The sequence below is a fragment of the Podarcis tiliguerta genome (assembly GCF_965153285.1).
Source record: "Podarcis tiliguerta genome assembly, chromosome: 13".
NCBI classification, from domain to species: domain Eukaryota; kingdom Metazoa; phylum Chordata; class Lepidosauria; order Squamata; family Lacertidae; genus Podarcis; species Podarcis tiliguerta.
The window spans coordinates 789,922-816,155 of NC_139546.1; the positions used below are offsets into that span (position 1 = coordinate 789,922).

General features: G+C 47.6%; 2 protein-coding genes across 7 annotated transcripts in view; one reads left to right on the forward strand and one right to left on the reverse strand.

The window, feature by feature from the left end:
• MYO1H (myosin IH) overlaps positions 1–10,874 on the forward strand; it is a 70,411-nt gene extending 59,537 nt beyond the window's left edge. For all 3 annotated transcript variants that reach the window (XM_083407257.1, XM_083407258.1, XM_083407259.1), the window contains 7 exons: positions 2,980–3,073; positions 5,715–5,770; positions 5,903–6,038; positions 6,459–6,529; positions 8,214–8,308; positions 9,094–9,193; positions 10,199–10,874. In XM_083407257.1, the coding sequence (XP_083263383.1) occupies positions 2,980–3,073; positions 5,715–5,770; positions 5,903–6,038; positions 6,459–6,529; positions 8,214–8,308; positions 9,094–9,193; positions 10,199–10,222 (576 nt within the window). In that variant the 3' untranslated portion in view covers positions 10,223–10,874. The remainder of the gene's footprint in view (positions 1–2,979; positions 3,074–5,714; positions 5,771–5,902; positions 6,039–6,458; positions 6,530–8,213; positions 8,309–9,093; positions 9,194–10,198) is intronic.
• Positions 10,875–11,822: 948 nt separating this feature from the next.
• KCTD10 (potassium channel tetramerization domain containing 10) lies at positions 11,823–26,114 on the reverse strand. 4 transcript variants are annotated; one of them, XM_083407335.1, is made up of 7 exons: positions 25,945–26,114; positions 21,338–21,551; positions 18,846–19,015; positions 18,453–18,542; positions 17,030–17,082; positions 16,644–16,839; positions 11,823–15,855 (listed from the first exon to the last, which is right to left on the reverse strand). In XM_083407335.1, exons 1-7 carry the CDS (start codon positions 25,945–25,947, stop codon positions 15,637–15,639), a joined length of 945 nt encoding a protein of 314 aa, XP_083263461.1. In that variant the 5' UTR covers positions 25,948–26,114; the 3' UTR covers positions 11,823–15,636. The 4 variants fall into 4 exon arrangements, with proteins under 4 accessions (XP_083263461.1, XP_083263462.1, XP_083263460.1 ...); XM_083407336.1 differs by having other exon boundaries at positions 18,453–18,539; positions 25,945–26,108; XM_083407334.1 differs by lacking the exon at positions 25,945–26,114 and adding an exon at positions 25,076–25,323 and having other exon boundaries at positions 18,453–18,539.
• Positions 26,115–26,234: the final 120 nt, after the last annotated feature.

Sequence of the window (26,234 nt, forward strand, 5' to 3'; positions counted from 1 at the left end):
TAAAAAGAAATTTGGAAATTTGGGATAGACTACATCTTTCTTTTTGGGGAAGAATCTCCACAATTAAGATGAATGTCCTTCCGATAATTATTTTTTTGTTTCAGACTATTCTGGTGTTAGGGGGAATACACTGCTTTAAGGACTGGCAACGAGACATTTCGAAATTCATATGGCAAGGGAAAAGACCTAGGATTAAGCATGAACTACAGTGGTGCCCCGCAAGACGAATGCCTCACAAGACGGAAAACCCGCAAGACGAAAGGGTTTTCCGTCTGCAGAGGCGCTTCGCAAGACGAATTTCCCTATGGGCTTGCTTTGCAAGACGAAAAATGACGAAAAATTTTGAATTTTTTCCCCGCTCCAAAACCCCTTTTCCTGAATCGCTAAGCTGCTAAAATCATTTTAGCAGCAAAACCGCTAATCCCCCAAGCCTTAAAAAGCCGTTTTTAGCCCTTAAATTGTCAATAGCACTAATAGCGCTACTCCGTCAATGGGCTTGCTTCGCAAGACGAAAAAACCGCAAGACGAAAAGACCTGCGAAACGGATTCTTTTCGTCTTGCGAGGCACCACTGTATTACTTGATATTAAGGGGAGAGGGTTTTTTTTCCTTACCTGACCTCAAATTGTATCACGATGCAGCGTGCCTAACTTGGATTCGTGAATGGGTAGTACTGCAAAACACAGACCTGTTGGATATAGAGGGGTTTGACAACCATTATGGTTGGCACGTATATCTGGTTTATGACAAGGTGAAAGTCCACAAGGGTTTTTTGAATCATACGATAAGAAAATCCCTTTATAAAGTATGGGCTAAATATAAAGATTTACTCAAACTGAAAACCCCTTGGTGGCTTTCCCCTATACAAGCTTTCGCAGTTAAGAAAAAAAAAATCTGGGACATTATATATAATGAATAAATTATATATAATGGGACATTATATATAATTTATATGTTCATTCCAAAAAACCCCAGAAGTCTTCCTGTTGGGAATCATGTTTAATGAACTCCTGAAAATGTTTAGAAGAATTTTCATGTATGCAACAATGGTGGCTGGAATTTTGATAGCAAAAAATTGGAAAGGAGAAGTGATACCCACCAAATTAGACTGGCAGGTGAAGATGATAGAATATATAGAACTAGTCAAAATGACTGGCAGCTTAAGAGGTGATTCAAAACAGAGCTTAAATAAAGAATGGAATGTCTTTAAAGAATATTGTCAGGTGGTGGTGTGGTTGCTCGAGAGCAAACAGGCAAGACTCCAACCTGTCTTTTCCATACAAACTATTTACAGTGCAGAGTGTCGCAAGTCCATGTCTGCTCAGTCGCTAGCAGAATCTGGGCGTGGCCGGTCCTTGTACCTCCCCCAGCATAACAGTCGTGTGACCCCCATCCTTCTCCTCCCCTCTCTGCGCCCAAACCAACTGCGCAGAGTGGGCGCTGGCCAAGGGAGACTTGCCTCCCCTCCGCTTTGCTCAGGCTCAGTGTTGGGGCTCTCCCTAGCATCTCCTGGTCCCTGCACCCCCTCCCCACTGGAGGCGGAGCTTTCCTCCTCGCCAGAGGAGGAACTGCTTCATAAGATCTTCAGAGGCTCCCTATAACACAACTGCCCTTCCACCTCTCGCCTCTGAGCTGATGGCAGTTCCCTGACAAATATTTACAGCTACATTGTAAAAATGCTTTGACGAGTCTAGGCTGAACCTTGCAGGACAATATGAAACACGAATAAATTAAGTGATAATTAAAATTAAGTGATAATTCAAAGTGTGAAATCGAAAGGGAAGCCTAGAAAACATAGTGGGATGAATGGAAGTCAAAGGAATATGTGATGCTTTTTCTTGTTTGTTTGTTCTTTAGTGTTGTTACTGTAGTGTTTTGTGGTTTGTTTGTTTGTTTGTTTGTTTGTTTATTGTTTGTTTGTTTTTAAAGTATTGTTTCAATAAAGTATTAAAACAACAACAACAACAACCAAACGAATGCATCACCTGGAGTGCTGGATAGCTTCCTGCCGGTGCGTTTGCACCACGCTGGTCTTCGCATCCCCTTGCCCCGCTGCCTACCTCACAGAAAGCAGCAGTGCAAACAACGGGAAGTCAGTGGTGCCGGTCATACTGTGGACTTAGGTCAGCTACCTGAGCACGTTCCTCATGCAAACCTGCCTGGGCTCTGAGAAGGGGAGGCCCTTCTCTCAGTCCTGCCCCCCTGACAGGCCCGCTTAGTGGATGGAGGTGTGGGAGAGGGTCTTCTCTGGGGGGGGGGGCTGCTCCCAGACTCCGGAACGCCTCCTGGAGAAGCCAGAATGGCTTCCTCCTGGCTGTCCTTTTGTCAGCTGGTGAAGAACTGAATGTTTTTGAGGAAAGGGCTGTTGCTGTGATTTGTTGTTGTTGTAATTATCTGTATTTTTAATAGATCTTTTATATTATTTTAAATCTATGTGTTTAATTGTATCTTAATGATTTTATTTTCTGTTTTTAGCTTGTTTAATATATCTGTGTAAGACACCTTGAGGCAGGATATTATTATTATTAACAACAAACAACAACAACAACAACAACAACAACAACAAATACAGTGGTACCTCGGGTTAAGAACTTAATTCGTTCTGAAGGTCCGTTCTTAACCTGAAACTGTTCTTAACCTGAAGCACCACTTTGGGCCTCCTGCTGCTGCCGCTTCGCTGGAGCACGATTTCTGTTCTCATCCTGAAGCAAAGTTCTTAACCGGAGGTACTATTTCTGGGTTAGCAGAGTCTGTAACCTGAAGCGTATGTAACCCGAGGTACCACTGTACATGAATTAATTAATTAATTAATTAATTAATTAATTAATAAAACTGAGCCCATGGCTTGCAGGAAGGAAGGTGTCCTTATGCCTCTTAGTAACATAAGTACAACTCCCCACATCAGCCTGAAGCAAGAGTTTTAATGTGGTTTCCTTCTTGCAAAATACTGGCCTAGTCTCTTTCTTTTGTTCCAAAACAGATGGAGGAAAAAGTGATTGCTAGTGGCATCTTCCGCGGGAAGAAGGCTGGCTATGCCCAGAGCCTGAATGAACCGTTTCTTGAGACCAGGCTAAGTGAGTAGACCAGAAAGGGCAAGGCTGGTTGAGGATTTGGTTCACTGGAGGCACAAGGCCTGACACACACATTGTGCACTCCTCCTTTGCAAGGAAATGCAAATATGTAAGGCTACAAAAGCAGAGGAGAATGAAAGCTTAAAAGCCTGATTTCCTAACCAAACTTTTGCATAGCTAAGGCATCTCTTAGGAAGAGTCGCCCTGGAAACAGCAGAGAACTTGGAGCTAGCTTACCTGAGCAGGCAAACCCAGGGTCCTTGGAATGAAGGTTGGCAGAGACTGGTGTCTTTAGGCTATATGGTTTTATTTGCCCATATATACAACCTGATCAGAGGATAGAAGGGCTCCCAGCATTAACACCCTAGCAGACCTTGCTTCCCCATTAGTCACAGCTTGGGGTCCAGCACAGAGCAAGCAGGTCTCTGTGTATCCAAACTGCTTCCGGCTCTCCCACACAACTCTGCCTTTTGTTTTCCTCCCTAGCAGTTTGTGGGGCAGAGGAAAGACCCGCCCATTCGCTTGATAGCATGGAGCATGCAGTCTTGACTATGCTACCACTCAGTGGATTTGTAACTGGCTGACTGACCGGACCCAAAGGGTGCTCATCAATGGTTCCTCTACATCCTGGAGAAGAGTGACTAGTGGGGTGCCACAGGGTTCTGTCTTGGGCCCGGTCTTATTCAACATCTTTATCAGCGACTTGGATGATGGACTCAAGGGCATCCTGATCAAATTTGCAGATGACACCAAACTGGGAGGGGTGGCTAACACCCCAGAGGACAGGATCACACTTCAAAACGACCTTGACAGATTAGAGAACTGGGCCAAAACAAACAAGATGAATTTTAACAGGGAGAAATGTAAAGTATTGCACTTGGGCAAAAAAAATGAGAGGCACAAATACAAGATGGGTGACACCTGGCTTGAGAGCAGTACATGTGAAAAGGATCTAGGAGTCTTGGTTGACCACAAACTTGACATGAGCCAACAGTGTGACGCGGCAGCTAAAAAAGCCAATGCAATTCTGGGCTGCATCAATAGGAGTATAGCATCTAGATCAAGGGAAGTAATAGTGCCACTGTATTCTGCTCTGGTCAGACCTCACCTGGAGTACTGTGTCCAGTTCTGGGCACCACAGTTCAAGAAGGACACTGACAAACTGGAATGTGTCCAGAGGAGGGCAACCAAAATGGTCAAAGGCCTGGAAACGATGCCTTATGAGGAACGGCTAAGGGAGCTGGGCATGTTTAGCCTGGAAAAGAGGAGGTTAAGGGGTGATATGATAGCCATGTTCAAATATATCAAAGGATGTCACATAGAGGAGGGAGAAAGGTTGTTTTCTGCTGCTCCAGAGAAGCGGACACGGAGCAATGGATCCAAACTACAAGAAAGAAGATTCCATCTAAACATTAGGAAGAACTTCCTGACAATAAGAGCTGTTCGACAGTGGAATTTGCTGCCAAGGAGTGTGGTGGAGTCTCCTTCTTTGGAGGTCTTTAAGCAGAGGCTTGACAACCATATGTCAGGAGTGCTCTGATGGTGTTTCCTGCTTGGCAGGGGGTTGGACTCGATGGCCCTTGTGGTCTCTTCCAACTCTATGATTCTATGAACTTACTTGGTTGTGCTTCACATTTTCTTCACATGTAGTCAGCCACAACCACTGCCTAGGCAGAGGGACTGGTTTAGCAGGCTTGCTCTTATACCTGCTACCCCCACAGATACAGAACCCAAGAATTGGAAGGAACTCAGGGTGTCAAAGAGACTGAGCCCCCCCCCCCCCAACTCACAACAGTAATCCTATACACAAAGAATTCTGGCCAGGGATGCTTTTAGCAAACAAAAACAGGTAGAGGAGAAAGGCATGAGAGTTGCTTCTGCAAAACATCAGTCTAGCTGGGTTACAGACATTTAACTTTAACTGGTACATAATTAAAGGGTTTGATACATATTTTAAAAGCTTTATATGTACAGTGGTACTTAATTCGTTCCGGAGGTCCGTTCTTAACCTGAAACTGTTCTTAACCTGAAGCACCACTTTAGCTAATGGGGCCTCCCGCCACCGCCGTGTGATTTTTGTTCTCATCCTGAAGCAAAGTTCTTAACCCCAAGTAATATTTCTGGGTTAGCGGAGTCTGTAACCTGAAGTGTCTGTAACCTGAAGCATATGTAACCCGAGGTACCACTGTAATAAGATTAATGTAACAAAGAATATCACAAGCATAAATGTGTCAATGATTGAGTTAATAGGTTTGTGGGCTCTGGTATTTCAGCCCCCTTACTTGAACCGTGCATTTTAATTGTGCCAGGGGAGGGTTGAGGGGATGCTGAGTTCAGAGATGGAGCAGCTGATCAAGGCGCAAGTTGTTTTGTCACTGAGGCAAAAATTAATCCCAGAAGCACCTCTCCTTCCTGCCTTCAGCAGTATAAATATTACAATATGTAAATAAATAGCAATTTCTGCCCTTCCATAACAATCAACTTTGCCTAATGGTAGAGCTGGTACTGACTGGGATATGTGTTTTGTTGTGCCAGAGGCAGCCTAAAATCTCTCCCTGAGATCAGTTTCCTTTTGTGCATCTCTCTTTGTGGCTCCCCACTTTTGTGCTGGCGCTGTGACCCTTGCTCTTTCCTGTGTTCCTAGACGAGAGCGAGTTGAGCCCCAAAGTCCTGCAGCTGATCCGCCACGAGAGAGTGAAGGTGAGGGCTGGGGTGTGTGGGGCACGGGCAGGCCAACCTGCACAGTGGTCCTTGAATGGTGTGTGGCTAAAGCTGTGACTCTCAGGCGAAGCTGCCTCTGCTTCTAAGACTCGCCTCGTGGTTGGTTTTCAGTATGTGACGCCGGTGGTGAAGTACGACCGGAATGGCTTCAAGCCCCGAGAGCGGCTGCTGGTTCTGACGCGTGTGGCAGCTTATGTGGTGGAGATGGCCAAGATCAAGCAGAGGATTGAGTACGCCACCCTCGGAGGTAACATCCCTGCTGTCCTTGGGCAACCCTTTCCCTTCCCAGGCATCCAGCCAAGTGAGATGGGGAGAGACCCACCCATTTGCCTCCTTGGCAACAGAGCAACCTGTCTGGATAGCATAAATGGCCTGGTCAGCCAAGGCCATCCCTCTGGCAAAGGAACTGGTTGGGCTGGTTCAGCAGTCTCTTCTAGCAAAGAGCCTGAAAGGGACCCAGGTTGACCGCTCCCTCCCCCACCTCATAACAGTCCTTTCTTGCAGTCTGTCAAATGGCCCATGTGAGGGAGAGGAAGCAGTAAAGAATGAAACTGCATCCAAGCACACAATAAAATCTACCTGCCAGGCTTCTTTGCAGCTTGGCAAAGAAAGGCAGTCCTTCCAAATTTTTCTAGCAAGTGACTTTGTTTTGCATTCTTTTTCCAAGGCCTTTCTGCCAGCAGCTTGGGCGACCATATCTTAGTCATCCATGTTTCAGAAGACAGCAAAGCAGAGAAGGTAGCAGTTTCTCTTTACCCGCCCATGGTGTGTGTTTGCGTGTGTGAAATGCATGGAAATAAAGCAAGCTAAGGAGCAAAAGGAACGCCTTACTTTCAGACAGTGGATGCCTGTGATACAGCTAATCATTATCGGAAGAGAAAGGCATGACTTTGAATAAGTGTGGGGAGAGCACTCGCGTCTTGCTCTTATTATTATCAGGGGGGGGGGCCACTGTGAAAACAAGATGCTGGGCTAGAGGGGACCCCTTTGGCCTAATTCAGCCCAGGCCTCCTCTTCTGTACTTGTGAAAAGTTAGCTTATCAGTTTTTATTTTCCTTAGTGGTAGGATATGGGGCTGCACACCAAACTACATGAGATTAATGAATTGTTTAAGATAGCTAGGAAAAATGGCTTTGCAGAACAAAAGTGTGCTTTCCAAAGTCCTATTAGATACAAATATAAAAGTATTATAAAAAATGTACAAACTGCTGTTGGAGCAGGAAACTAAAGAGGAATTTGTGAAATCGAGCCTGATTAAGTGGACACAAGATGTGGGTCACAGTATTGATTATGAATTATGGGGAAAGTTGTGGAAAATAAATATGAATTTTATGGCATGTTATGTGCTAAAAGAAAATGTGATGAAAATGTCCCACAGATGGTATTTAACACCCATCAGGTTGGCAGAACTGTCTAAGAGTTTACTACTCTACACCACGGCTGCAGCTAGAACCTTATTGGCACAAAGGGGGAGAACAAGTCTAGTACCCACTAAGGAAGAAAATGTTTGAATTTGCTGAACTGGTTGGTCTGACAAACGGGATAAGAGAAAACAAAGATCAGGAATATAAGGAGGAATGGATAAAGTTTATTTACTATTGCAAAAACCAGTATAGACAAATTCATAGTTTGCAGGTCTCAAGTAAATCCAGCAGATTTGAAATAGAGTATTTGACAGATAACAAATTGGATGATTAAAAATATGTGGATTACACGGAGTAGTAAAAGGTAAAGGTACCCCTGCCCGTACGGGCCAGTCTTGACAGACTCTAGGGTTGTGCGCTCATCTCACTCTAGAGGCCGGGAGCCAGCGCTGTCCGCAGACACTTCCGGGTCACGTGGCCAGCGGAAACGCCGTTTACCTTCCCGGTAGTAAGCAGTCCCTATTTATCTACTTGCACCTTTGACGTGCTTTCGAACTGCTAGGTTGGCAGGCGCTGGGACCGAGCAATGGGAGCACACCCCGCCGCGGGGATTCGAACCGCCAACCATGCGATTGGCAAGTCCTAGGCGCTGAGGTTATACCCACAGCGCCATCCACGTCCCAACACGGAGTAGTAGAAAAGCAAAAGGAACCAGGAAAAGTGTGGAAGAGAAGTCATATGGTATATGTATAAATGTGGTATTTGGTACGAAGTTGTAAGTGGGACGGGGGGAGGGGGATTAAATATGCTATATGTTCCTATTTTAGAAAATGCGAAGAAAAGAAAAAGAATTTTCCTGCCACACCCTTTGAGAACCACTGGTATAGGGACATGTTTACCCCAAGTGCATTTTTTTATTTTATTTTTTGCTTTTGAAAAGTGTTATTAACCTCTTTGTATTCAATTTTCAAATGCAGCTGTCTGATCATAACACAGTGGTGAAAAGGGAGTTTCTCCTTGAATGGAGAGCCCTGCCTGACTCCATTTCTTGCTTCCAGGGAGACGCCATTCTGCAGTGTGAACACTTTTTTGAGACGGTCACAAAACTCTGCATTCTGGCCCACAGGCAGAATGTCTCGGTGGTCCAGGGAAGGTGGGTCCCTCACTCTTCTGAGGCCTTTGCATTTGCAAATGAATGAAATCATGGGATTGATGTTCTTAAGCATCACCCACAACTGTTGACATAGGAAGCACAGGCCTGCTTATCAGCCTGAATTTCACACTCCATGTATTTAAAGCAAAAACCCAGGGGACTATTTTGAAGAGGCTGTTCTGATGCCACATTGGGAAGGATACACCACTGAATTAGGAAGGGCAGGAGAGGCCTGGTGCCTTCACAGCCTGTAAGTGGGCTTCTGGGAAGCATCTGAACAGCCACTGGGGGGATTCTGGCCTGATGCCTCTGACATCCTTGTCCCAGTGCAGGTGGCTCAGAAAAACCACTTGGGTCCCAAATGAAATATCTGAGACTGCCTCCTTCCCTCTGGGCCCTTTCGGGTGCTAAGATTGGCAGAGGAGCCCCTCTTGGTAGTTCTGCTGCCCTCAGAACTGCAAGGGGTGGTGGTGGTTGTAACCCCAGGAGAGGGCCTTCTCTGTGTCAGCCCCCAAACTGCAGAACTCCCATCCCATTGAAGTGCAACTGGTCCCTTAATTGTACAGCTTTCCATGACTGTTGAAGACACACCTGTGTTTTTGGGACCCACTTCAATTCCTGGCAGTGGCTCTCCAGGGACTTCATTATCAGCCTTATTATTTCTGCATGGAGAGCAGGTCTTCTCTCCCTGAGTTCCCGGACCCTTCCCTAGAGGCCAGGATGGTGGTTTTGCACCTAAGCCTGGTGGGCTTGTGAATGTCATTGCTGGTGTTTCTTTTTTGTAGCCTCCAGTTCCAAATCAGTTCAGGGAAAGAAGGAACAATGGTTTTCACCACTGGGCAGGATGCTCAGGTCTACAAAGCCAAAAACGGACAACTGACGGTGGTAAGTCCTTTGCAATGACTGTGGCCCTTTTTCTACAGGCAAAGAACTGGATGCTGAAGGAATGACTAGCAAAGCAGATTTAGGGGCCTAAATGTTGTAGCTGGAGTGAGGTTTTTGTAGGTAACTTGGGGTGGTGAGCAGACCAGTCCTCTGAATGCCAGTTGCTGGGGGTCGTCAGTGGGGAGGAGGCTGCTATTGCCTTCACGTCCTGCTTGGGGGCTTCTTCTCTTTGGGGCAGCTGGCTGATCCCTCTGAGAGCAGGAAGCTGGATAAAAAGGGTCACCTGATCTAGCAGGCTCTTAGATTTTCCTTCCTCATCGTGCGACACAGTGGATGATTTATAATAGGCAAGATTGTCAAAACATGCTTTTATTTCAAGGCCGGTGCTTTCTAAAGAGAAACATCAAAAGTAGATCAATCAGATCAAAGGTCCATCCAGCCCAGCCCCCCCCCCCCCCGTTGCTCGTAAAGAAGTTTTTTAAAATCAATTTTCATCTCTAAACTATTTAATATGCTTGTATTGAGATATATATTTGTTTACATTAGAACATACAACATGCAACAATTATATGTTAAATATTAAAAATAAAACCACAATAAACACTCGGATAAATGTTTCTGAATATAATAACAAAGCTGTGTCAAAGTGTCTATACCAAAATTATTACAGATATGATGTATAGCAGTACGTATTGCTTTGATTGGTTACCATAAGTAAAATGTACCGGTATTTTGTATCAACAACAATTAGAATTTATAGGAATTTCTAGGGCATGAATTTCCTTTTAAAAAGCCAGATCCCTTAGTTGCCTGTCAGCTCCCCTTTGTCCTTTTGGTGGGAATCACAGAATTGTAGAGTTGAAGGGGACCCTGAGGATCATCTAGTCTAACATCTTGCAATGCAGGACTCTCAAGTAACAATGCTTCTGTTTAGGCAGGGGCTGCAAAATGAGAAGGGAGCCATCTAATTATTTTTTTTAATCTTTCTATGTTTAAATCCAACAGGTATCACCCAGAATAACATCGTGATGGAAGCACATGTTCCACCTTTGCCTGTTAACCGCTGATGTTCGAAAGAGAAAGTAGCCCAAACTCCTCTGTGGAGAGGAGCAGAGCCCATATTATAATTCTGATGCTTACAAAGAGTGTTTTGATGCCATAGGACTGTTGCAGATCCCATGACTGACTGTATGAATACTCCCAATAACTGGCTATATTTTTGTGGTAACTTGCCTCTAATCTAAGTCAACAGTTACAGATTTCCTTAGATTTCCTTAATAGGTCCAAGTGGGGAAAGCCTCAGAAAAGAATTGCACCTGAGAAGTGGAGGAGGAAGTTCTACACTCTGGAAAAAGTATTCTTCCCATTACAGGGCTGGAAGCGTAATGGCAACCTGTAAAGCTGAATCCTACAGCCTGGAGAAATGCGAGGCAGGCAGCTGCTGTCCCTTAGGGTTTGGGAACACAGCTCCCCTCATTTTTCTCTGGCGCTGTTTTTTGGGGGAACCTTGAGATCCCCGCTGCTGCTTGGGCAGCCACAGGCCCACCGAAGGGAGGTGGGGTGGGGTGGGGGGAAGGTTCTGCAGTCGAAATCGTGCCTCCATGTTCCTCTCTATACTAGCAACATGTGACTGTAAGTGGCAATGTGAATTAAAAAGACTAAGAGAAACACGGCTTTGAAATGATCTTGTAGGTTTTTTTTTTAAAAAAAGAACTAGTTCCTGACTGGTTTTAAAGCCTCCTCCTAGCTCTGTCTGAAAGCCAAGGAAGGTGGCCAGCTGAGGCTTCTTCTCGACCAGTCACCTTTTTGTTACATGTGGAGCAGGAATGGGGAGAAAGGCCCACTTGCCAAATTTGCAACTCCTAAACCAGTATGTAAACTGAAACCCTCTTTACCTTTGAAATCCACACTTCCCTGAATGTTGATCTGCAGTTCTTCAATCAATCAAGGAATGTGTATAAAAATGCATATTGGTGAAATTAACATACAAAATGCATTCTGTAAGGGGAAATTGCTTGCAAAGCTGCATGCAAATGGTGTATTTGGGGAACAATGCACAAAAGTGTGCATTAATTTGAATGTGTCTCTTTAAAAAATGCAAATGTTTGTGGAAAATGAGGCAAACTGAACTTAAGAGCGGGAAAATGAGAAACAGAATAAATCCAGAATCCATTTGTCCAGCTCTACTGAGGAAGCGCCAGAAGCTCCTCGGGGTTCAGCAATGACAGGCTGGTTGCTCTGATTGGCAAAGGCGACCAAATGGAGACTTCAGTGTGTGAATGTTGCAAGTTCAGCTGCTGAGCGGAGTCTTGCATCTCCCAGCCACAAAGCTCTCCCAATGCTACCCGGATTCAGGTGGATTGAACCAGCAGGTGTTGAGCAGCCCTGAATTGGAACGGTCTTCTGGTGATATCTGCCAAAAAATTAGGGCCTGCTTGTGTGACTGCATTTGAGTCGTCTCTCAATTGTGTGCTTGCTTCCTGCATGGGAGGGAGATCTCCCCACCTCCTGGCACGTCTGGCAAACTTTGGCCCAGCAGCCCAAACCATTTTTGATCCACCTTCCTGCAAAAAGTATTGGGCTACATTTGTTAGCTGCCTGCAAGAGAAACAAAGGAACAGCCAACAAGTTGGAAATTGGCAAAATGCCTATTTATTCTGCATATTTTCAGACCTGCATAAAATACATACATACTTAAACATAGAAACTTTGTTCTGCTCTGCAAATATTACCTTGTAGCATTGGAATGAAGCCTGTGAAACTGAAGCTGTGGGGGAGAATTTCTGCTGCTGCTGCTGACAGAGGAAGGGTCCACTGCTGCTCTTAAAAGTGCTTGTCACTGGATGCAGCTGGCAGCTTGTTCCCGCAGCCAGGGGTGGAGGAAGGGGGGTGCAGTGGGTGTGGAGTGCCCCCGGGTGTCACCACTGAGGGGGGTGACAAAATGCTGGGCAGCACTCACCGCGGGGCCTGGGAGAGACACGGTGGCTTGGGTGCGTGCAGGCTCCGCGCTGTCCTAATGGTCTGCCCGCTGCCTCCCCCCTCCCAGCTGTAGGGCAGCAGAGTGGGAGGGGCAGGCAGACTCGGGAGGCCCTGTGGTCCACCCTGCCCCTATGGAGGGCTCGCCCCAGGTGCCCGAGCGGCTTCCTCTGCCGCTGTCAGTCATGGCCTCTAACCTCGCTGCAGAAGACTGCTTCCCCACACAGATGTGCACTTGAATGCTCCTTCGCCACACTCGTCAACCACAGCAAGGCTTCATTTCAGGACACAAAATCCATTGCTCAGGCAGCTGAAGTGTTTCATGCAAGGTACAGCCACCCATTCTGCTGCCCCTTCACCTTCCACTTAAAGGGCTTTTACCGCTGCACATGACTTTGGGGGCAGCTGGGCTACTTTTTCCTTGCACCTCTAGCTCATGCTCTATAGTTTGTGTCTGGAAGTTAACACCCTGCTGGCACGGTAAAAATAGCAAGACTGTCAGGCTTCTACTTTAAAGGAAACAAGTCTGCAGGATTGTCAGGATGCTTCCTGGTTGCAGGTGGGAGAATGAAAAAGCACCTCCCACTGTGCCCCCACATGGGAACAATTGAGGAGGAGAAGGGACCACCTTAGGCCTACAGGGAACCTGGGGCAGCAAATACTACAGCTAGATTTAACCACCTAAACCTTCCATGGCCACATAGGTGTCTTGTCTGTACCAAGGAGAAGTACCTTATTCCTTGTTCTGATACTGAACAGTGCAGAATTCATTGGAAGCTGATGTGCAGCCTCCCTTCTTCACTGATCCCACCTTTTCCTGAAAACAAAGTCTCACCGAATAAATGGATTATCTTGAAAGATGCACTCAGCCCCGGACATTGAAACAAAGAGCACTTCCCTCTATTGAAGAGCATTTTTTTAAAAGGCTCAGAGAACTGAACAGGGAGAGGAAGGCAACTGCACCCCACCCCTTCCTCTGGCCCCAGGAAGCTAAAACCACCGGCACTCACTTGCTTATTTCCAAACCTTCAAACTAAAAGACGGGCGAGGAAAGGTGATCTTAATGCGCAGAGTTGATGTTACACAATTGGTTGGCTGACAGGAAGAGGAAACTGCTTCCCTTTGATGTGGGATTCTAAGCACCCCGTCCTGGAAACAACAGTTACCTTTGGGGATCTGGGTGTAGCAGGCTCAGTTCTTCCACATTCGTAAGAGCAAGGTAGGATGCTAGAAGCAAAGGCATCACAGGAATCCACCATCCTGTCCCCTAACTGCAGACACAACAATTTCTTTCTTACACTTCCAAAAAATGTGAGGATTGCCCCCCCCCCCTAGGCTGTACACAACAAGAATAAAGAGAGGAAGTTATCAGACTCTTGCTGGAGAAGTTTCTTAAGTGCCTTCCTTGAACTACAACTCCCAGATAAGTTTATCTGTAACATATTAAGGATGTCAAAATACTGAGCAAGTTTTACAGTGATGTCACTTACTATAATACTTAAACATGTTTTTAACAATGAATCCTCCAAGACGATGTGGAGTTGGGAGCATCCAGAGCGCCATCATGACACACCATTTTGTTCCGCAATGTTTTATGCTGCACAAGTGACAGGCATGAAATGGGATAAATAAGACCACCAACCAGTGCCTTTTTTCTCTCCTGCAAAGGGAGAAAGTTGCAGCTGAGGGGCTGCATCGACTGTGGGAAGATGAGACAGAGACCCAAACACACAAAAAGGAATGAGCCGAGTGAGACTTTGATACTCAGCGTATTAATACTTCAGCCTTCTCTGGCCTGGCACCCTCCAAATGGGTTTGACTACAACTCCCATAAGTCCCAACCAGGATAGCCATGTGATCCTGGGGCTGATGGGAATTGTGGTCCACCCCTCTGGAGGATGCCAGGCCAGGGAGGGCTCCTCTAAGCTTCAGCAAACAGCTCGATGCTTTGGCTTTCCTGCTACTTCAGTCCCAAACGCAACATTACAGGTTTCTGGTTAATCTGCTTCCTAACGGAAGTAAAAGAGAAATTGTGCAGAGGTAGATTTAAAAGGGGTGATAACCGTGCATCCTGCCTCAACACACACAGAATGTATTCTCATACATGGAAGGTGCTCCTCTAAACTGCCTCCCACCTCCCGAGTAGTAAGACTGAGGCTTTACATATGCACATGAGCCTACATGACCTGGGAGAAAATCTGGTGGAGTAGGGCTTTTGCAAAAGCTGCATCTGATATTTTGGGGCTGGGGCTGGAGGGATACGTAGGACAGCCCCTTGCTCTCCCCACCCTGTGCTGTAGGTTCTCTCACCTTTGAGACATGCCTTGGGTTACAAAAGAAGAGAGCAGGGCACAGCAAAGACAGTGGCATGGAAAGTTCACATTTTTGTTTCTGTCCCACCTACAAAACAGGCAAGAGCAACTTACACACCCAAGATGGGACGGATGGAAGGAGAAACAGATGCGCTCCCAAAATCAGCAGGGTTTGTCTGCATGGAAGTGGGTGGGGAAATGAGAATTGTAAAAGCCTGCCTGAAATGGGAAGAGGCATTGCTTGGACTTTTGTTGTGGAAAAACTGTCACAGCATGAAAAAACAAACAAACAAACAAACACCAAATGTTAACTTGGGAAGAGGCAAGACAACACTTTGGGCCCTGCTGCAGGTACATTTCCCTAAAGAGTGGCCAAGAGAGGACCACCTCTCCTCTGCCCATGTCCAAAAAGAAAGAGGGAAGCAGAAGGATTATCCTTCCATCCTAGAAGTATGTTGTGTCCTTTCCCTCAAAGTGCCCCTGTCTCTGTTCACAGACAAGTTACACCTGCACTTAGGAAATTAGCAATCTGGTGCCAAAGCAAGCAAAGAGGTTTCTACTGTAGATTTTGTCACAGTGCATGAATTGAGAGGCAGCTCATCTCTCCCGTTTTAACTTTCAGGAAGAGAAAGTGGAAGGTGTGTGGAAGTTGAGCTGCTTTTCTTGAACCCTGGACTTAAGTGAGATGGAGAGGGCAGGCAACATCTTTGTTTTGCTAGCACAGCCATCCCCAGCAGCATAGCCCTTTCCAGAGGGCTTTGGACTACAACTCCATTAGGATGGGAGCTGTGAGTCCAAAGCTCCCAGAGAGCACCAGGTGGGGGGAGGCTGCCTTTGCAAAATGCCCTGCAGAAGGAAGATTCCTCAAGGCACGAGAGAGCAGGAACAAGAAGTGCTGGATGAACCAAGACAGGCATGGATTCCCAGAGGCTGGAGCGAGTCCACAGGATTGCTGCGAAGCTGGACACCTCGTGGATTTTCATGATAAAACTACTGTGTTCCATACCAAAAATACTTTGTTTATAAAATAACAGTTTAGAATATAAAGTTAGGTGCCTGGCAGCCTCTGGAGTGAGCCTGGACGGAGATTTTGCCCCAACAGGACTGTGGGCTGAGGCTGGCTTCTCTCTCTCTCTCTCTCTCTCTCTCTCTCTCTCACTGGTGCAGGTGAGTGCGGTCGTCCGGGCGCTTGATGTGGATCCTGCGGACCCGCTCAATGCGCTCCCGCTCCTCGTCCTCCTCCAGGTGGTGCGAGCGGCCGGCTGCCCCTCCAGTTGCTTCCAGCAGCGCGTTGTCCGGGCCTCGTCCATCTTGGGCTTCATAAAGCAGAATGTTTAATGTCTCCTCGTAGATCCGGGCTTCTGGGAATTCAACCTGGACACCCCAAGCAGAGGGAGGTTAAGAGGAATTCCTTTCTCCCAAGCTGGAATTCAGGGCAACTTACATTTTAAAACATCATTATAAAATACAAAGGAAAACAAATTAGTTAAAAACCAACAGTTAAAATACACCAGACCCTGTTTAGAGCCAGCAGTCAAACTACAGTTTGCCCTGACATCTGCCCAGCCTGAGCTCCGCCTGCACCTCCATTTCCAGAGGCCCATTGGAACAGGAAGCTCTGAGCCTGCCAGTGGAAGGATGACAAAGAAGGAGCCCATCTAGCCTCTTTTGGGAGGGAATCCTGCAATATGGGAGCAGCCACTCCTGGATCACCACCAGTGTGCCTCTGATGGGACCAAGAGAAGGTGCTCACCTGAGGATCTTAGCACTTGGGTGGGTTCACAGAGAGAGAGAGATGATATTTCAGGTAGCCTGGGCCCAACCATAGAGGGCTTCATAAGTTATCACCAGCACCGTATTGTGCCTAGAAATAGACTGGTAGCCAGTGACGTTGTTTTAACTGTGAGCCAACATGTTCCCTAAACCATCCTCAGTCAGCAGTCTGGCAGGAAGCTTCTTACCCCAGGCCCTCTTGCCTAGGCATGGAAGAACTTTGCAACCCAGCTATGTTGGGGGTGGGGGGTGGGGAAGGGGAGAGAAGAAGAGGGTTGCAGGGGCAAGCTCAAATACTTGCTTGGTTTTGTCTGCATTTACCTACCTTCTACATATCATTTTGGAGAGTGGGTGGGTGTTGTCAAGGAAGCAACAGCAACAAGACTCACCTTGGTCTGTTTCTTTTCCGTGGCGTACACAATGGACGTGCAGCAGACTTCCGCTATCTTGCGCCCCTGTCCGTAGAAAGACCAGCAGCAAATCTCATCCCCAATGACATCCTTGATGAAGAGGACCCTCCCATTGAAGCGCAGCGAAAGCTTGTCAAACAGCTCAATGTTCTTCAGCATGTTGTCATCGGAGTTGCTGAGCCAACAGGAGAGGAATGAGGACAGCTTCCAGTTTCCAGGGGCCTCTTTTAAACCCCTGCCCCCACTAACTCTACTTTGAGTCAAAACTCCATTCCCCGCCTCCTCACTTTGTTTCATCAGCTCCCACGGGGCATTGAAAATGGCCTTATAAACCTTCCCTGGGTGCAGAAGGTGAAAGCTTTTACCTGGTGTAGGAGTACTTGTTGTTACTTCTGTTGTACAGCAATTTTACCGCTGGCTGTGGGGAAAGCACAAACAGGTAGGGATAAATGTCACAGTTTGATGCTTTTGTTATAGAGCTCACCTTGAAAAGGGAACTCTCCCTTCAGCTGTCAACTGGGGGAAGCCATTCCAGGTGGGACAGGAGAGATAGGAAGCCCAGCTCCATCTGGTGCCTCCTGCCCCTGAACTGTGCATTCTAAAGAATGACTCTTTAGAAACTGGCACCTGAGTTTTGCTTTTCCTCTTCCCTCCCTTGTCTCTTTTCCCTTGCGTATCCTGTTTTTTTTAGACTGCAAGCTCGCAGGTAGAGACTGTCTTGTTTTGACTATATGCCAGTCTCTTTGGCTGAACAGTGGGGTACAAATTCAATCAATCAATCAGTCATAAACTTTGCATGGTGCAGATTGGGAAGGCAAAGCCACGGTGGAGGGTTAAGACTCGGAACTGCCTCCTGCACATGAGCTCTGGTACAGAATGCAGCTGCTTTAGAATATCAGAAGAGCCCTGCAGGAGCATCAGACCAAAGCTCCCTCTAGTCTGGCATTGTGTTTCTCACCAAGGCCCTCTTCCCTTTGTTGCCAGCAAGTGATATCCACAGGTAGACTGCCTCTGTACACAGAGGTTCCACTCATGGCCATGTACAACCATGAGCAGACCTGCCCATTATGATAGGTCTATCCTTCTGACAAGGAGTGGCTGAGCTGTGTCCCTCCAGTTATTACTGGACTACAACTCCCATCTTCCCTGACCACGAAGTCATACAGGCTGGGGCTGATGGGAGTTGGGAGCCCAACATCCAGAGGGTCACAGTTAGCCACCCCTTTGCTATGTTTTTACTGAAGTGTTTATATTCTGGCCCCATATAAAATATCAGGGTGCTGTAATATGATCCTGGCCTTGCAGGTTTAACAATCTAAGTTTCAAAGACAGAATACAGGTGAAGATAAAGGTGGTGGTGGGGAACCGGTGAGGAGAAAGAAAGAGTAAAGAGGCAGGTAATTCTCCACCGCACCCCCAACCCAGTTCCTAAGGGAAGGGATAATAATAATAATAATAATAATAATAATAATAATAATAATACATTTTATTTATATCCCGCCCTCCCCAGCCGAAGCCGGGCTCAGGGCGGCTAACAACAATAAAACAGTACAACAGTACAACACAACACAACACTCTAAAATCATTCCTTATAAAATTAATTCAAATTAAGCCCAACACTTAATCACAGAGGTGGAAGGGACCTAAAAGTCATCTAGAGCAACCCTAAGCAATGCAGGAATCACAGCCAAATTGTACAGGTATTGAAGTGAAAACCAGGCGGGAATGTGTAGTTTGTGAACATGCCAAGCTTAAAACACAGCTGTTCTCATCCAAAGAGCTGCTCACCTTGTTTGATGTGGCTATAAGTTTCTGCTCTTCTTTGGAGGATGTGATGATGGGCACCTTGCAGAAGGGCTCGTAGACCTCTTTGTTCTGCTGAAACGAGAGACCTAATCAGAACGCAAGCAAGAGGTGGAAGAGAAGTCAGGAGCCCACCGGGAAGAACCTACTAGCCCAGCTGAAGACCCACCAGGAATTGAGGTACATCAGGCAGTGACTCAAGACAGGGCCTTTTCTGTGGTGGCACCCTCACTGGGATGCTCTCCCGCCAGAAATATGGTGTTTGCATTGCACAAGTTTTGACGCCAACGGAAGACACCTCTCTTCACCAAGGCAAACAACAAAAGGGCTTTTGTAGCCACTGTGGGTTCTCAAGCGCCTGATGCATGGCCTACTTACCTGTAGGGCAGCCTGGCACTCATCCACCAGACCCTGGACCAAATAATATTTGGCTTCTGCCAGCAGCTCTTCTATCTCCCGCCGGCTCTCTGGAAGGGGTACAGCACCGTCACGCAGGTAGTTTAAGATGGTCCCAAAATGTTTACCGCAGCGGTCAATCAAAATCCAGCCTGAGACAACAGCAGATGAAGATTAATGGAGGAAGAGGCAAAGGAGGAGAGCAGAACAAAACCACCGTCTCCCTGTTACCAGTGAGAGGACCACCAACAGGCCAAGGTTTGGGGTGCCTAAATACCTTGCAGCAGAGATGGGGAACATCTGTGGCCAAGCAGATGCCCACTGGGAGGCCAGTCTGCAATCCTGGGGCCGCCACAAAAAGGGGTCACCTCTTGCACCTGCTTATAGCACCTCATGTAATGACAGGGCAGAGAGTAGAGCCTCTTATGCTGATCTCAAGTCCCAAGCAGGATTTTGGGTGTGGGCAATGGAAGATCTATAAAGCTTTAGAAAAGGAGGTGCCCTGTGAACATTTTGGAATGCTAACGCAAGTTTACTACTTGCCTTGACCAAATAGGAATCAGCTGCAGGAAACTGGAAAAGGAAGCCCCTCCCCACTCCTTTCAGGCTCACTGAAGTGCCATGATCAGCAGCCAAGAAATAAACAGCCCGTCAGTCTAGTAACAATATTTGTGGGTTGTCATTTTGGATGGCTCATTTGCAACGCTGGGCTTACATGCCCCCAAGTGGCCTCCTGGTTACCTTGAGCAAGTGACCCAACAAAATAACAGATTCATAGAATCGCAGAATTGGAAGGGACCTGAAGCGCCATGGAGTTCAACTCCTTGCAATGTTCAACCCCCTGCAAGGCAGGGATCATAGGTAAAGAATCCCTGACAGCTAGCGAATCATTTCTCTAGTCCCCACCCACCCCCCCATATTAAAGAAAGGGCCAGCTAAGGGCATCTAGGAGGTAAGAGGGCTCCCTAGAAAATCTCCTGCTGCCGGCATATTCTGTTTATTAGGGTGCGATCAGTGAAAATGAAAAAGCAGTGAAATGGAACAGGGTGCCTCCTCTTTCTTCCCCCCTCAGCTCCCTCTCCTAGCCCTTGACTGAACACAGCCAGAGAAGCAGTTTCTCAGAGGGAAGCTCCCTGCGCAATCGTCAGCAAGGCACAGCCAGCCCTAAACAGCCCAAAGGCTTTGGTTTATGGGCAGAGAGACAAGAATGCATTTGAGGAGGGTGGCGGGGGGGGGGGAAGCTTATGCAGGACAGACGCTTGTCTTGAACAAATAAGGGCAAGGCAGGCCAAAGGATCTGATGGGTGCCTTGAATTAATGGCCTTACAGTGAAAAGCTGATTATGCTCTTAGTTCTCCAAGCCACGAGTTTTACATAATGGCTCCAAATGGAACAAGGGACAGTCTATCTTTCCAGCCCTGCTATCTTGCTCTACTTTGCCCTTACGGCGATTAAACCTGCAAGTTTTCTTAAAATCAAAGGGTGCAAAAGTCTGTATTGCTCTTACTCGCTCCCACAGGAGGCCGGGATGGCCACCAACTTGCATAAGAAGAAGAAATAATAATAATGATTTTATTATTTATACCCCACCCATCTGTCTGGGTTTCCCTGGCCACTCTGGGAGGCTGGATGGCCTTAAGAGAGGATGGAACAAATTCCTAGAGGATCAAGGCTATTAGCCATGGGGATGGTGCTTTGCCTCACACAAAAAAGCAGCCATGCTTCTGAATGCTGGAAGCTGCAGGAGGGGAGGCGGCTCTGGGGTCAGATCCTGCCTGTGGGCTTCCCTTGGGGGCATCTGGTTCCCTGTGAGAACAGGAGGCTGGACTAGATAGAGCAGCTTCCCTGACAGACTTCATCTATCCCACTGTTCAGTTCCTCCCTGACCAACCTTCTGAGACTCTTAGGGAAACTTTGCTTCGGGGCTCCGACAAGTCCATCACAGAACAAGTGGCATTTTTTTTTAATATCAGCATCATCATCATTATTAGACTATGAACTGCCCGATACATTTGAGTCTAGCATTATATTTTTTTCAGTTGTCAGCATGGAAGTGGAGCCTGCTGCATCTGGCCATCTCAGTGGCCAACCAGATGCCTCTTTTGGGAAACCTGCAAGCCAGAACTGAGGACAAGAGCCCTCTCCCCTCCTGGGGTTTCCAGGAACTGGGATTCAGAAGCATTACTGCCTCTGACCAGAGAGGCAGAGAATAGCCATCATGCCTGGTAACCATCGACAGCCTTTCCTCCATGAATTTGTCCAATCTTATTTTGAAGCCATCTGAGTTAGTGGCTACCCACTGCCTCCTGTGGCAGGGAGTTCCATAGTTTAACTATGTGCTGCATAGTGCATTTTTATTAATGCAGAGAGATTGAGTGAGGCTAACGGGAGCCTCAAACAGCCACCTCTTAAGAGCACACTGGCACTGCCCATCTTGGCCCTGCCGTCCCTCCTGGCCAGGAGGCCTCCATTACCTTCGCTGTCGGTGAGGACCTCCATCCGACCACTGAACATGGCCTTGAGCATGGTGTCCTGCTTGGTCAGCGTCTGCATGGTGGTGTAGTACAGGCCCCCGCCGATGTTCAGCTTCACATACTTGGAACTGGGGCTGGCGCCTTTGAAGGACATGGTGCGGGTTGCGGCTGCTGGCACTGCAGTGCTCACCACCGTTTCTCCAGACATCTCTTCCTGCAAGAGCAAAAGAGCCTTCTGTGAGGACCCTCGTGCCCCTCTGGTTACCTGCGCATCCTAAACAGGTCGGACCAAGAGGGGCCCAGCTGGACTGGAGCCAAGGCCCTTCGGCTCCAGCTTCCTGCTGCTCAGGGGCCATCAAATGCCTCAAGCACTGGACACAGAGGCAGCAGCCCACCTGGGCTGGGAAGAACGTAAGCAGAGTCTGGCACTGACAAACAGCCACCTCCAGATGCCTGCCTGCCTGCAGGCTGGGCTTCATAGGCGTCCCAGTGAAGAAGCATATGGGGTGGCGCCACGTTGTGGAAGGGGAGTCGAGGCATGGGGGCCAGCGGTTAGTGTTGGACTAGGCCCTGGGAGACCAGGGTTCAAATCCCCACTTGGCCATGAGGTTCACTTGGTGACTTTGGGTGCCAGCCACAGTCTCTCAGCCTAACCTACCTCACAGGGTTGTCATAGGGATTAAATGAGGGAGGGAACAGGGTATGTCACCCTTAGTTCCTAAGAGAAAAGGCTGGGAGTTGCAAGAAAGGTTCAGAAAAGGGCGACCAAATGATAACGGGGATGTAGAGATGCCCCTATGAGGAAAGGGTGCAGCATTTGGGACTTTGTAGTATAGAGAAAAGGCAAGTAAGAGGCAACAGGACAGTTTTATTGAATGATACCTGGCATGGAGAAAGTGGATTGAGAAGTGTTTCTCTCTCTCAGAACATTAGAACTCATGGGCATCCAATGATGCTGAACGCTGGAAGACTCCAGAGAGGTAAAACAAGGTACTTCTTCAAGCAGTGCATAGGAGGCAGGGATAGCCACTAACTTGGATGGCTTTAAAAGAGGCACCTGGTTAGCCACCGTGGGAACAGAATGAGGGACCACTGGCCTAATCCAGCAGGCTCTTCTTATGGTGTTGCTAGTTATTGGGCTCTCACATGGGTGCAGTGTGGGTACACAGTGCGAGGCAGAAGGAAGTGTCTTGGCAAAACTCAGTAAGGAAACTAGCGTCAGGACTTCTCAGAGAAACGTCAGGATTTTTGCATAATTTCATCACTCAGTTGCTCTCATTGGCCTTTTGAAATACTTTTGAGAGTGTGTAAGAACTGAATTGCAAGCAAAAGATGAGCTGCTTCAGGCTGGGGGGGGGGGGGAGGTTGATGATTCACCTCTGGCTAGTGTCCTGGTCAGGTTATGTGTGTGCTTATCATCTTCACGGCTGACTCCTGAGTGACTCCCTCCCCACCAAAGCCAGTTCACAAGGCTGCCTTTCTCTGCAGTAAGGGCTTGGCTTATTTTGAAGTCAGCCAAGGAATTTCAGCTTCAGTCCCAAGAAGCTCTTTGGTCAGCTTTTCCACAGTGCAAGCAGTACAGACAATGGAGCAGTCTCTCTTGTTCTTCCCACCTGCCCCTCCTTTCCCTAAACATCAGCCAGAGAGTTATTCTACAAACAGACGCCTTCTCACCCTCCTGCATTTAAGACTGTTAAAAGGATTCCAACCTCAAGTGACACAGCCCTGGTGTTAGATAACGTTCTTCCTAATAGCTGCCAACTTGTGATCTACAAGAGCCTAAGCTTGGGGTCCCCAACAGCACCCTCCCGTGGCCCTTGCCCAAGTCCTCTGCTCTGTTTTTAAAAATTGCTTGGGGAGGGAGTTGTTGGGTTGGAGGGGGCACATATTTTGGGGAGGGGGTTCCTTTGTCTATTGGTGTGGGTGGGTGTAGGTTTTTCCTGCCATTTTGGAAATGGGTGGAGTTCCGAGCACTGCTGGTTTATTTTCTGTGGAATTGGCATTTTGTGGTCCCCTTTATAGCTTCTTTCCAAAGGTGCCCCGTGCCCCAAAAGCTTCTGAATAAGCCCAGAATGCAGTATGAAAATGGCTGTGCTACACCCCACCCCACCCATTGTGAGTGAGAGCCTATCAAAACAAACACATGCGGTCTTTAGAGGTACCACAGAACAGCAAAGTTATCTCTCTGCAATGGACAAAGCAGGCATGAGTCACTAGCCAGAAGGAGCCCTTCTCTGACCTTATCAAGGGGCTGCATTGGAGATCTATCAGGTTTGGAAATCTCCTGGGGCAGTGACAAATGGCAGAAAGGCTCTTTTTCACTTTATCAGGCCTGGCCAGGCTTCTGTGCTAACAATAAACTTAGATCACCAGCCACCTCAGAACAATGAGTTTATCAGGGCCTCAAGCTTTGCACAGAGGGGAAATTAAAGTCCCACTCACCATCACAAAGCCAATGAAAGAGCTTTGTCAGAGGGGAGAGCTTTAAGGCCATGGTTAAATTATTAGGCTGCCTGAAGGCAGGGGAGGAAGTAAATTAATATTGAAACAGAGTGCTGAATGTTTCATGCGGCATCTTGTTACCAGTCAAGGGGAGCTCCAATTCCCACCTTATCTCAGGGATGCATTAGATAAAACCTGACAAGTCAGGATTAAAAACAACCCAGCTAGGAAAGGAAGAGCCAAGAGGAAAAAGGATAGCAACATTTCTGTGGCTGGGGGAGAATCTGACTTACTTAGATATTCCTGGTATACTTCTGGGGTGAGCTGAGCAGGCACTGTGCTTAGCAGCAGCCCAATGGCTAATTCAAGTAAATTCCAAGTGAACAAGAGTGACTTAATAATACATGTTGTTGTGCTGCTGCTGCAATGTCTAAGCTTACCGAGATGGTATGATTAAGAGAAGAGAGACAGAGCAGAGAGAACCCAGTTGCCCTTTATGGAGTAGGTAAAACACAAGTATAATTTGGAACCATTTAAAGACTTTTCGCAGCCGATATAAAGGCGAGACATTAGTTGAATTATGCTTGGATAGTTTATGACACAATGGGTTTGTAAGTGAAAGGTCTGACCTTCCATCTTGTTGTGATCCTTAATGGAGCACAAGTAAATCAGTTCATATGTTTATAATAACATGAAATAAAGAGAAGGGATGGGTGGGGGGTTTGAAAGACTTTCCTCATATCTCCATGCCCTTCAGAGGATCCCTAAGTGGCTCACAATAACACAAATTTACTACAAAACACACATTCGTCTAAAAATACAAACCGGAAGCAGAGAAGTCAGATAGAATCATAGAATTGTACAGTTGGAAGGGACCCCAAGCATCATCTAGTCCAACACCCTGCAATGCAGATCAACACTCTAATACGCTCTCTGTCAAACTGGCACTCTTCAAGATATCTTGGGACTACAAATCCCATGGTTGTGCTGGTTGAGGCTGGCAGGAGTTGTCGTCCAAAGCCCCTGGAGAGCACCAGGGTATGGGAAAGACTGTTCTAATAGAGCACCCTAAATTGGTCCCCTATTCTCAAAAACCTGGTGGGAGAGAATGGTCTTGACTGGTTTTCCAGAGACTCCAGTGCAGAATGTTTGGTGGACTTTCCCTACAGAGGAAGAGCCCACATGGAAAGTGTCCACATGGAACAAACTAAAATATTCAACAGTCCACCACCTGCTTCTTAAACCTTTCTTGTATGCCCCATCTTTGCCTGGCCTCCCCCTATTCCTCCTTCTCACCTTCCCAGAACCCTCACGACCCATTGACAGCAATTCCCACATCTTCTTGCAGTGAGTTCCATAGGACATTGATGTGCTGAGTGAAGAAGTCCTTCTTTAGGTCCAACAGTTTCATCTGATGAATTCACTCCCTGCCTCACGTGTGCACTCCCCGTTGGTGACCCACAAGACCGTCTCATGGCATCCCATTTGCTATCCTCTCCCCTGCCCCAGGGGCCATCCAAGGTGTGGCTCACTTCTGAGTAAACCTGCATAGGATTTACACTGAAAGAACATGAAAGGCTGTCTCCCTCCAGATGACTTGGACTACTTAAGAAGACACCTGAAGGCTTATAGGAGGTTTTCAATGTTTAGTGTTCTGTTCTGTTTTAATATATGTTGGAAGCTGTCCAGAGTTGTTGGGACAACCCCGTCAAGTGGGCGGGGTACGAAAAAACATTATTACAACTCCCAAGTTGTGCTGATGAGAACTGATGGGAGTTGTCATATGGAGGGCGCCAGGTTGGAGAAGGGGGCTGGGCATTTAATGCAGAGTTTATCGCTTCCTAAGCCCCGCCTCCCTCCCGTGCCAAGCTCTAAAATGCCACGCACATTGATGGCCCCACAGAACAGATCACCATCATAATCGGAACTGGTTTTATTGATGTTGGGTTTCATCCTCATGCTCACGGGGGGGGGGGGATCGGGGCCCACTCGAAACTTCTCCCCGCTGAAGGACACGGGGTCTCTGAAGCCAGAGAGGAGGAGAAGGTCGCCCCCTTTCCCTGGGCTCTGCCCAAAGGGACCTGCCTAAGAGGCCCCCCCCCGCCCCAAGGGGTTCCTCACCAGACCCCCCCCCCGCCCCTCCGAAGTCCCCCCCCCCCGCTCACCATGAACAGCCCCTGGCGAGGCCCCCCTCAGCCAACCAGGTCCCGAGGCGAAGACGAGGAAGAAGCAGCGGGTGACGCAGGCGAGGAAGGGGCGGGGCGCCCCAAAAACTTTTCTGCCGAGCCCCACCCCGATTCTACCCATGCTCCTTTGCGTTCCTCCCCGGCTTTTTCCACAAGGAGGTGGGCGGAACCCAAATCCCAAGGACCTGAGTTTCCGGACGGAGGAATGAAAGCAACGGGCAGGGCCAGCTCCTGGGAGCGCCGGTCGCGACTGGGCAAGTCTAGCCTCC

Coding starts and splice junctions, on each gene's coding strand:
- KCTD10 (XM_083407333.1), bottom strand. CDS start 25,144: ATGTCCTATGGAACTCACTGCAAGAAGATGTGGGAATTGCTGTCAATG. Junction 19,016..21,337: donor GGTCCTCACCGACAGCGAAG/GTAATGGAGGCC, acceptor CTGTTGTCTCAG/GCTGGATTTTGATTGACCGC. Junction 17,083..18,452: donor TTATAGCCACATCAAACAAG/GTGAGCAGCTCT, acceptor CTTTCCCCACAG/CCAGCGGTAAAATTGCTGTA.